The following is a 12082-nucleotide window of genomic DNA, read 5'->3' on the forward strand; positions in this document are numbered from 1 at the left end:
TATCTGGCAACAGCTCTGGTGGACATTCCTGCAGTCAGCATGCCAATTGCACGCTCCCTCAAAGCTTGAGACATCTGTGACAAAACTGCACATTTTTGAGTGGCCTGTGCACCTGTGTAATGATCATGTCATTTAATCAGCTTCTTGATATGCCACACCTGTCAGGTGGATGGATTATCATGGCATAAGAGAAATGCTCACTAACAGGGATGTAAAGAAATTTGACATAAATATGCTTTTTGTGTGTATGGAACATTTCTGGGATCTTTTATTTCAGTTCATGAAACATGGGACCAAAACTTTACATGTTGCATTTATATTTTTGTTCAGTGTAAACGGAAACAGATCTAAATATGACAAATTCTGACATAATATTACTAATGTACATAGCATTTGAAAGAATTATTTCACACTAGGTTCATAATTACACCTTGTTCGCACTGCTTTCAATGCAGCTCTAGGTAACACTTTACATTAGTAGTAATGCTGTAATTACTACAGTCACAACATTGTTGTTTACCAATAGCATAGTAATGGGGTTGAGTGGTTTTAGTTATTACGCCAGTGGAAGGAAGAACGGTCCATCTCCCTCTTTTGTAAAGGCAAAACCTCAATTACTAAGCAATTAAAATGCAATTATCATACTCTCCTGACTACTATGTATTACTGGTATAATTACAGTATTACTACATAGGTTTAGACAACTTAATATAAAGTGTTACCCAGCATTCATTCATTAACATGGTGGTTGGATTCCAAGAGGTAAAACTGTGGTCAATCAAAAATAGCCTTTCATGAGCATGAAGTTCTATTTTTCATGACAACAACAGATAGAACATGATGTGAGTAGTTCCAAGAAGGAGATGTGATGTTAAATGCGATGTTATAAGATGTATAAAGAAATACATTAAACCAGCCAAAAGTTTAAGTAATACGAAAAGGCATTGTGCCTGGTTAAACAAGTCTGTTTTTACATTTTTTCTTAAAGTGTGTTCTTTACTTATCAGCAATTTTTTTATTTGAACATTTGTGGAATAAGCCAAACGTTCACATTTCATTCACCAAATAAAACTACCGGTAACATAGAGAACATTTAGATGGTGTCAATGAATATGAAATTTGAATTTCAAAGACAGCGCTGTAGGATTTTAACAAGTCAGATAGTTATTGGGGCGCCAGGGTAGCCTAGCGGTTAGAGTGTTGGACTAGTAACCGAAAGGTTGCAAGTTCTAATCCCCGAGCTGACAAGGTACAAATCTGTCATCTGCCCCTGAACAAGGCCGTTAACCCACTGTCAATAAGGCCGTCATTGAAAATAAGAATTTGTTCTTAATTGACTTGTCTAGTTAAATAAAGGTAAAATTTAAAAAATGCACGGTGCAGTGATTAGATGGAATTGGAAAGCTTCAAAATATGATTGAGAAAAGAAACAATCTTCATTGTGTTGCTTAATGTACATTAAAATACTATCAGACAAATACATATACACTACCGGTCAAAAGTTTTAGAACACCTACTCATTCAAGGGTTTTTCTTTATTTTTGCTATTTTCTACATTGTAGAATAATAGTGAAGACAAAAGCACTATGAAATAACACATATGGAATCATGTAGTAACCAAAAAAGTTGTAAACAAATCTAAATATATTTTATATTTGAGATTCTTCAAATAGCCACCCTTTGCCTTGATGACAGCTTTGCACACTCTTGGCATTATCTCAACCAGCTTCCCCTGGAATGCTTTTCCGACAGTCTTGAAGGAGTTCCCACATATGCTGAGCCCTTGTTGGCTGCTTTCCATTCACTCTGTGGTCCGACTCATCCCAAACCATCTCAATTTGCTTGAGGTCGGGAGATTGTGGAGACCAGGTCATCTGATGCAGCACTCCATCACTCTCCTTCTTGGTAAAATAGCCCTTAAACAGCCTGGAGGTGTGTTGGATCATTGTCCTGTTGAAAAACAAATGATAGTCCCACTAAGCCCAAACCAGATGAGATGGCGTATCGCTGCAGAATGCTGTGGTAGCCATGCTGTTTAAGTGTGCCTTGAGTTCTAAATGAATCACAGACAATGTCACCAGCAAAGCACCCCCACACCATAACACCTCCTCCTCCATGCTTTACGATGGGATATACACATTTGGAGATCTTCCGTTCACCCACGCCGTGTTTCACAAAGACATGGCGGTTGGAACCAAAAATCTCACATTTTGACAAATTTCCACCGTTATAATGTCCATTGCTCGTGTTTCTTGGCCCAAGCAAGTCTCTTCTTATTGGTGTCCTTTAGTTGTGGTTTCTTTGCAGCAATTCGACCATGAAGGCCTGATTCACACAGTCTCCTCTGAACAGTGGATTTTGAGATGTGTCTGTTACTTGAACTCTTTGAAGCATTTATTTGGGCTGCATTTTCTGAGGCTGGTAACTCTAATGGACGTATCCTCTGCAGCAGAGGTAACTCTGGGTCTTCCATTCCAGTGATGGTCCTCATGAGAGCCAGTTTCATCATAGCGCTTGATGGTTTTTGCGACTGCACTTGAAGAAACGTTCAAAGTTCGTGACATTTTCCGTATTGACTGACCTTCGTGTCTTAAAGTAATGATGGACTGTTGTTTCTCTTTGCTTATTTGAGCTGTTCTTGCCATAATATGGACTTGGTCTTTTACCAAATAGGGCTATCTTCTGTATACCACCCCTACCTTGTCACAACACAACTGATTGGCTCAAACGCATTAAGAAAGAAAGAAATTCCACAAATTAACTTTTAAGAAGGCACACCTGTTAATTGAAATGCATTCCAGGTGACTACCTCATGAAGCTGGTTGAGAGAATGTTGAGAGAATGAAAGCGTGTGCAAAGCTGTCATCAAGGCAATGGGTGGCTATTTGAAGAATCTCAAATAGAAAATGTTTAACACTTTTGGTTACTACATGATTCCATATGTGTTATTTCATAGTTTTGATGTCTTCACTATTATTCTACAATGTAGAAAATAGTAACAAAAAAAAAAGAAAGAAAGAAAACCCTTGAATGTGTAGGTGTTATGAAACTTTTGACCGGTAGTGTATGCCTTAAAATAATTTTCAATAACTCAACCAGATTCCTATGTGGAGTCTGTATATCTTAGTCAGCCCCATTCACACTCAAGAGGCCAAGGCGAGTCAGGCCAGCCCAGTACCACTTTGCCTATCTACCATAGTTGCTGGAACCATGCTAGAAAGGACAATGTGAAAAGAAAATATCCTAAACAGCACAGTACGGTTCTAGTCGGCCCTATAGTGTGAACCAGGAGATTATTTCCTTCAACCCCCTCCACTCTACCCCTCCTCTTAGATGTGCTCGCACCTGTTGATGAAGACACAGCGGATGGCTGAGAGGGTGATGCCCGCATCCCCTTTGGTCACAGTGAAGATAAACCGACATATGCCCGTGTTGGGACAGAGAGCGATCACATGGGACATGTCCAACCCCTGGGGTAAAGGACACTTTAGCTCGTCCACAAGGTAGCGCATGGCCACACGTATGAGGGCCCCATGGCTGACCACCAGGGCATGGGCAGGAACATCTCTGGTCCCATCGTCTGGCTTGCCTGCGAGAGCCCCCTCTGGCATCCCTGTCTCCCTCTGTCCTGGTCTGCAGTGGTCAGCCACCATGCGCTGGAACAGGTGCTCCAGAAACTCTTTGATCCGCATCTTCATCTAATACAGAACAAAGAACTCTTATTCACAACACAGACTCATCCTTCCCCTTCCCTTCCTCCACCCACACAACAGACTGTTTGACACCATCCTGATGGAGGGGCCAACAGCTTGTCCTGTGTGGCTAGAGTGTTCCTGGGCCCGGGGGCCCTTCTGTCACATAAACTAGCTGTTGGATCACAATGACACTGAACATGTGACCTGCAAGCTGAGTCCTAATTGGCAAGTCAATGTACGTTCTTGGTCTCAATGGAACATTCCCCCACACTTTAAATAAGTATTCTCCAACAGAAGTAGCGACTATTCAATCGAGACATTGTGTGGCAGCAAAGGCCTATGTACTTTGATCCCCACTTCAAAAGCATCAAGCAGACAAACCTCAATCAAATTAATTTGATGAAGGGAACTGTTATGCAAAACATTTATTGGACATCTTCAGAGTCAAGGATGGATTACCCTGTGTAAAGCATGCCAAAGGTGCCATCTAGTGTTGCTAAAATGTATTGCATCTGGTCTCCCATCAGTAGTATTTCAGAGAGCGAGAGAGAGAGAGCGATACCCACAGGATCCCCCAGAGTTACTCACCTGTTCTATAGTCTCTCCCCCTGGAGGAGTGAAGTCCAGCCACGATTGACCAGCCGCTGTAGCCATGTTCTTCATGTCCACCACCAAGCCCCCCTCGGCACTCCCAAAACTCTGAAAAATAACAGCCGCTTTACTGTATGGCCTTGCGTACAAAAACACACATGGTCATAGAACTACACACACACACACACACACACACACACACACACACACACACACACACACACACACACACACACACACACACACACACACACACACACACACACACACACACACACACACACACACACCCTCGCACACAAACAAACACACACACACTGAGAATGAAAACCGCATCTATAGAAATAAGATATTGACAACCTTTAGCCCAGAGAAAGGGTACTCACCCTCTCTTTAAGCGATGGATCGGTCACAATTTCTAGGCCAGAGCAACTACTGTTGTGTTTTACAATTGTTTCGCAAGTCTGTAACAAAACAGACAAAACAACCATTCACATATATCTTTCTAAGGAGAGATTCTTTTCTCATAAACTTCTACCTACACAATAAAATCTAATCCGCGGGCCATCCCAACACATAATAATGGGGTCCAATTATATTCTAAAAGATGCTAAGGGGTCTGTGACATCATCACCACTCACCTGGCGGGCACGGGCCATGTCACTGACAAACACGTTGGTGAACTTGACGTCTTTGAGATATTTTCCTGCAGCCTCTGCCTGCTGCATCCCTATGTCTGATAGAGACGAGTCTATCGCCTGGCCTGGGGGATTGGGAAATGCCCAGGATTGGTGTGATACTTTAGGCCACAGTGATATGGCATTGAAACATGACATCTAGGAAATCTATTGGGATGATCTGTTCCAAAGCTTTTACTTTGTGCTTTTTGACACGTTTCATCCAAGAGTCTTTCTAACGCAGTGGTTCCCAACCAGGGGTACTAGGACCACAGGTGTTACTTGAGAAGGCTCCTGAGACCATAGGCTTACTGGTAAAATGCAAGAGGGGGAGTATTTCAGGGGTACTCCGGGGAGAGCGAAATTCAGTTGGTGGTACAGTAACAGAAAAAGGTTGGAAACCACTGCTTTAATGTATCCAAAACAGTATCAAAACAAAGACACAGATGTGCTTTTATAGTAAATCATACCTTGTAGGAGGCCTTTTTTATTCCATTCTGTTTCACCACTGGAAGAAAAAAAAAGATCTATAAGCATGTAATAAGACAATAATAACATAGAATACAATTCAATACAGAAGACAGCCCCATCTAATGAGAAATATATCTAAATGGATGGTTTAGTTAGTAGTAGGGTATTTCGCTTTAATCATACTGTATTACTATTGAAGCAGTGATCGACTTGAACAGGACTGCAGTGACTCCTTGACATTTCATGAGAAGCAAGGCTGAACATTCGCACTCAGTCTGACCTTTATCTGGACGTTCACTCCAGCCGCTGGAGACGAGTAATGCGACACCAGCTCAGCGTAGAGCGTCTGTGCGGTGGCCGTGCACTGATAGCATGAAAGCCATTCAAATTCTAAATTGTACTATGATAAGCATTCACCCGTTTTTGACGTGCACCTTGTCAATAACCATTCACTGTATGTAGCAACAGTATCGGGCTACAGTCTACAGTTGCATTGCAAATGGAAACAGACATACACTGAATAGTAATGAATCGACCGCTAGTATCTTCTGAATAATGCACACTTACTGTCGAACTATCGTTATGCCAAAGGTAAGCATCGTTATCCTTTTAAATGTGAGGTAGTTGATGAACTTCAAATCAGAATTCTTCAATATGAACTTTCTTCCTGTCCCCTGCAAAACACAGCACGAGCACGTCTGTGTGTATGGTAATGACGTAAAGACGCTACTCAATATGATTGGCCATGTCCCTTCTAGTACAGGAATGACATCAGAATGGTAAGAAAGCATTTTATATGGTGTATTTAATGTAAAATGCAGTAAAACAAAATGCCTAAACATTATTAGCGTTGTTATTCTTTAAAAAACATATATTTTCCCCATAGCATTGCATATTAAGAGATAGTTCCGACATGATATAGTGCCTGCTTTGTTATCCAACTCATCCTGTGTATTTAAATACAAAATCATTTCTGGGTAACAATTAAGTACATTACTGTTGTTTTTGTCAATATAAATTGTCAAAAAGAAACAAAAAAGCAATTTCTCAATCAAGAATTTAGGTTACAGGTTAAGACTGTCTGGGAGTGGTCTACGTGACCTAATTGGACGAGCCTAATAGGAGGGATATTTAACTTGAAAACCATCTGTTATTGGCAGAGAGGTTCGAAACTCTTTTTTATTGGTCCATTAACTTATATTGCCTGGTGATGTCGCCAGGCAGGCCAAAACTCCATCCCACCAAAACATGCTGAAATTTCAGGCGGTCTTTTCAAACAGCTCTTACACTAAAATGGCATTATCATAACTTTTCACAATTTCACAGTATTATTCCAACTTCATAGTGTGGAAATATATATAATCACGTTTTTGACTGTACTGGGCCTTTAACAGTTTGCAATAAAAAGGTCCCTAAAGAGTTTATGAGTGAGAGAAGATTTTATTAGTAAGATAATAAAGCAATTTGTCAAAATCATAAAAAGAGCAGGGACAATGGATTTCATTCATGGTGAGTTTATTGATCATACAGCATGCCTTAATCCTTAACACCTTTACTGATCCTTTCAAACAGACCAATATAGAGCTGATTAATCATACACAGAAGTTGTCAATACAGAACTTTGAAACCAACTTATTCACTTACTAGGCCTACATGATCCAGTCCCCCCCAAAAACAGCCTAACAAGCTGCATAAGAGTGCCTTAGGGCCCCAGAGTAAGAGGACAAACTCAGACACCAATCCCCCACTTGCCTGAAACTGTACTGATTAGAGTGTGTTTAAAAGGATGTCATACAGGGGAAGCAACAAAAATAACCACATTCACCTCATTTGTTTCTCTACCACCCAATTGATTTAAGCTGTCTACGTTCTTAATGGGAGGTTTTGGTTGGTATTCAAGCAGGGGGTAAACATGATGTCCGTCATCTTAGCTTTTGTTTTTAAAACAAGACTGCGGCCTGCCACCCGCCACAAAATCTCAGCTCCACTCCACTAACATCTCCCCAGTCCTCTTGGTTTCATGACTACAGCAACCTCTATTGTTCACCTCACTGTATGTTCACAATCACATCTCACAATCTGCTCCACTAACCATAATGACATACAAAAAGAAAACAGAAGTGAGAATAACATTGGACTGATATGGTGTCACACTCTTTAAAGCAGAAGTTTATTGAACAGAGGTTGTGCAACAGACATTTCTGAGGTACATGATGTAATTTCTAGTGGATGGGGACAACTAAAGAGAAATCCACGCTGTTGAAACACACTTCCTCATGTCAGATACAGTATGTGGTGAGGTGTTTGATTGATTGGTTTAGCCATTTTGTATTGGTTTTCCAGACAATAGAACCTGGCACATACCAGATCAACTAAGCTCATCAAATCAAGCTTAGGAACCAAAATCTATTGACATTAAATGTAATTGGTACAAACCATATACTCATCAGATATTTGAGACATTTTCAAATTTGTCTTTGCAATGAATGTCACATGAATCTCACATTTAGCACCACAATGAACATGGTATCACTTTAAATTGACCGAGGAAGTGGTGACTGGTTGTTGTGTCCCATCCACTAGGGTTTAAGTCCAGGTGGGAGCCTTGCATGTATGCCACCCAACACGGTCAGTACATTTCACAACAGACAAACTACTGTGCTTCCTACTGTACTGTTACCCTTCCCAGGCTCCCTAAAAACTGTAGAGTTGTGAGGTATTGAGATATTATTTTTTTGTCCAGTAAACCTGAGGTATTGAGATACCGCATTTGCAGAATGTGACCAAGAAAGGAGAGCAAAATAGATCAAAATGAAAAGAAAACATGCTATCTAAGCAACCTGTACAAAGAACATTTCCAGTCGAATACTTATTTCATGTTCTTCTATTACCATCTACTTCAGTATTCTGAATGTATCTCTTAAGCGGTAAAATAATTATATTATAATACAAATGTTTATAAAATAGCAGCACACTCAAGTGACATCACAACTAAGTCATGTTATTTTTTTATATATAAGAATGAAACAAAATCATAGCTTTTAGCAGCGCAAAAAGACAATAATAATAACTCAATACAAATATTGACACTTTATGATGTCTTCACACCACCTCCATCTCTCTTCACTTTGGAATACAGTATCTAACCCCTTACAAACACTCCACAAACTCCATTAGGTCTGGACACCCCATAAAATAAAACAAACACAATTTTAAGGAGGTGTATTTACAAATTCAAACCTAACACAGTCCAAAAACAAAACAAATCATAATTTTTGCTCAGAATAGAGCTTGCAAAAAACAAAAAAAGGCTGACATTCTTGGCAATGATGAACAGGGGCTAGTTTTGTTGAGGGGTTGAAGATGGCCTGGTTTATAAGATTTGTTTCTCGAAAACATTAGCCTGCTAAAACACTGAATCCTCAACTTCCCCTCATACCTACCTACCACACACATACTCACGTACACACAAACAAACGCTCAAGCACACACATGCGCACACACACACCAAAGCCCCCTTTAAATGTAGCATTGAGAATTTTGTGTGAGTCAAAGGAAAGCTACCTTGTGCTGGCGATGTACCCTGTTGTCAGTCTTGGAAGTGAATTTGTTTAATTCTGACATTTGGGTAACTGATTGAACCCCATGCCAATGAAGTGACTGAAGCAGCAATCACTTCGGGAGGAGAGGGGTTCACACAGAGACAGCTACACAGGGGTATCCCCATAGACAATAGGCCACGTTCTACAAGCAAAACTATCAACAAGGTAGCCTTGAATATAGACCAGCTTCATTTGTTTGAAAGAAAACCTCAATTGCCCTCAGAACATGTGCAAAAATCTGATGTTATGGTAACATTTTCTTTATAGTTCATCGCCCATGTGACTTTTTTTGTTGCTGTGAAGCAGATCAAATAGAAAATTCAAGTATAACAAATATTTCATAATGTGATAACTTCTAAAACAAAATCATAAAACTGAAATCATAAAGGTCTGTAGCCTTTTGAAATTGGCATTGGCATTAATTATTTGCTAAAACACATGAAATGGTCAGATGGCCCTTTCATCTTGCACTTTTCGGAATGTTTTTTGATCGGAATGTCCTCATATCATAAGGTGTTAGGCCTCAATGTGGGAAACCAGCCCTACAAATTAAATCAAAGAAAAAGCTCACAAGAGAAAACATCCATAGACCCCCACACCGTAACCATTTCATTTGTCCCTTGGGGAGCATGTTTTCTAAGTGCTTTGCTGTTGAAATCATAGGCGTGTTGAAACAACTATGAGGGACTACAGATGCAATGATCACAAATCTTCCCCTGCTCCAATACATTTCTCTGTCCTCTAATGAACCAATAAAGTTAATTCTCAAATAATGAGCTGGCAGCGTAAAGTCTGGTTTTGATCCTAATTCGTCATCCGTGGCCTCGATCTGCCCAAAACGCAGAAATCGGATAGATATAATTTGAGGCCTTTAGGCTCCTCTGCTGTATCTTTCAGCAACTCACCTACATCTCCTCCCTCTACACAGCAGCATGCTTCTGCAGCGCAACAAACCCTTTCTTTCCATCTACACCTGTTCACCCCCAACCCCTTCCATCCACCCCCAACCCCTTCCATCCACCCCCAACCCCTTCCATCCACCCTCTCCTCTCATCTGAGATACTAGAGCACCACTTAGAGAGGCACACACTCCACCTTACTGACACTAAGCAGCCTGAAGCTCCTTCCATAACTCCAAAAGAACAAAACAATAACATGAAAATACAAACGCTATCTGGCAATATTTGATTGGTATGTTGGCAGTGAAAAACAAACACCTCAAAATGAAACTTCTAAACAGAGGGTCCACGGCTGACTCTTCTAGACAAAACGAAGGAGCACAGCCACCCCTCTCTCCTCTCGCTCCATCCCTTTCACCGTTCCTCCACCCACTAGGTGGACTCAGATCCCCAGATTTGTGTTGGCCGACAACGCATATTAACTGAAGGCAGTGATATAACATAGATGCCCTGCAAATAATCCCTGTCTCCTGCCTGTTCCATAGTTTATCACCAGTCTTCCCACTCAAGTGCCAAGCCATAACGCTCCAACACACACACACACGCACACACACACACACGGCAATCACACCAACCCACTCACACTCAGAGATACATGCCCACACACATACGAACAAGCAGCCTGACAAAAAGAGCTTATTGACATCTATTACTCTTCATTCACGAATACGTTTCTTAATAATAATAATAATAATAATAATAATAATGTAATTCACTATTATATACTTGGCTGTTCCCTGGATTTGGGACCCTTCTTGTCTCTTTCTTAGCACAATACTCTGCAATTCATGCAAAGTGCTCCCCTTATCACCAACACACAGCCAAACCATGTCATATTGAGCCCTGCCATTCACGGTCAGTGTAGCCCATATGGGGCTCCTATCTCAGGCAGACCAACATGTACAAAAACAAAAAATACAAAACAAAACAGAAAAACCTTGCCCCAAATGTGATCCCATATATGCAAGCCTTGAATGGACTCACCACTACTTTTTAAAAAGCCTTATTAAGCTATTGGTTTCTTATTCAATATAACTTTATTATGATTAAACAATCAAAAACAGAACTCAATATGATTGGCTTCCCTTCTGTATATCTGAGGCACCATTGACATTTTGTGTATCAAGTCAGAGCTTTTAAAGGATATCTATTTTATATCTAAAAATAGCTTTGATTTCGTAAAATACATGGGTGCATGTTTTTGTGTTATAAAATAAAAAATCTCTACAAAAACTAGCAAGCACTTTTTTCCAGGGGTAGTTTGTTTTTTGTTGTTTTTTTATGTTGATTTGTTGCTTATTTCGGATGCGCTACTGCTTCTTGCAGGCTCACAAGTTGATGTCGCGAACGTCCGTTGGGGTGCTGGACTGATCCAGCTCGTCCATGGTCTTACTGCTGGGGCCATGCTGGACCTGCTGCTGATGCTGCTGTTGCTGCTGCCGCCCCTCGCGCAGGCTGCTCACCAAAACCCTCTCAATCTGCTCCTGACACTCCTTCAGACAGTCCTGCAACACACAACCAAACAGACATGTCCATAAATATAGGAAGAGTGCACAGTACACAAGGTGATGGAAATAAATATGTAAATAAAGTCAGACTCAGACAAAATGACACGTGTGTGCATTTACATATACACGTACATAAATATATTACATTTTTTTACATTTACATTTGAGTAATTTAGCAGACGCTCTTATCCAGAGCAATTTACAGTTAGAGCATTCATCTTAAGATAGCTAGGTAAGACAACCACATATCATAGTAGTAAGTACATTAAGTACAAAAATATTTTGATGAATTTATTCATACGTTTGTATCTTTCTACAAGATATAGTCCCAATACAAATCTAGGGTTTCTACCCAAGCCGGCTGATCGTTCTATTGTTTCAGTTGCCAGAGACGCGACCCAGTCGTTCAGTATTTTTGTTCTGTATATATGGATACGACCCAGTCGTTCTTTCTAAATGTTCCATTGCCATACTGGCTGGCAACATTCTTATCCCTTGCTTGGTAGCTAGCCAACTACGGCTAACTTACTTGTCCCCCCGACCATCAGCTCCAAATCTATAGTTGCCTACCCCTGATGT

At 40.5% G+C, this 12082-nt stretch overlaps 2 protein-coding genes across 5 annotated transcripts in view; both read right to left on the reverse strand.

Moving 5' to 3' along the window:
• Nucleotides 1-2943: 2943 nt before the first annotated feature.
• tigara (TP53 induced glycolysis regulatory phosphatase a) lies at nt 2944-6141 on the reverse strand. Of its 2 annotated transcripts, none has more exons than XM_014125219.2 (6): nt 5715-6141; nt 5434-5471; nt 4928-5049; nt 4673-4750; nt 4284-4394; nt 2944-3698 (listed from the first exon to the last, which is right to left on the reverse strand). In XM_014125219.2, the coding sequence occupies exons 3-6, from the start codon at nt 5012-5014 to the stop codon at nt 3330-3332; spliced, it is 645 nt and encodes a 214-aa protein (XP_013980694.1). In that variant the 5' UTR covers nt 5015-5049; nt 5434-5471; nt 5715-6141; the 3' UTR covers nt 2944-3329. The 2 variants fall into 2 exon arrangements, with proteins under 2 accessions (XP_013980694.1, XP_013980693.1); XM_014125218.2 differs by having other exon boundaries at nt 2945-3698; nt 6002-6141.
• Nucleotides 6142-6932: 791 nt separating this feature from the next.
• Nucleotides 6933-12082, reverse strand: part of LOC106561356 (G1/S-specific cyclin-D2) — a 126012-nt gene continuing 120862 nt past the window's right edge. For all 3 annotated transcript variants that reach the window (XM_045688353.1, XM_045688354.1, XM_014125216.2), the window contains exon 5: nt 6933-11500. In XM_045688353.1, coding sequence (XP_045544309.1) covers nt 11324-11500 — 177 coding nt within the window. In that variant the 3' untranslated portion in view covers nt 6933-11323. The remainder of the gene's footprint in view (nt 11501-12082) is intronic.

The sequence above is a fragment of the Salmo salar genome, chromosome ssa10, assembly GCF_905237065.1.
Source record: "Salmo salar chromosome ssa10, Ssal_v3.1, whole genome shotgun sequence".
Classification (NCBI taxonomy): Eukaryota; Metazoa; Chordata; class Actinopteri; order Salmoniformes; family Salmonidae; genus Salmo; species Salmo salar.

Excerpts from the sequence above, each read along its gene's own strand:
- tigara (XM_014125218.2), bottom strand. The coding sequence starts at position 6,033 with ATGCTTACCTTTGGCATAACGATAGTTCGACA. Across the intron at positions 4,751-4,927 it reads ACATGGCCCGTGCCCGCCAG|ACTTGCGAAACAATTGTAAA; the intron begins GTGAGTGGTGAT and ends GTTTTGTTACAG. Across the intron at positions 3,699-4,283 it reads GGGGAGAGACTATAGAACAG|ATGAAGATGCGGATCAAAGA; the intron begins GTGAGTAACTCT and ends GTTCTGTATTAG.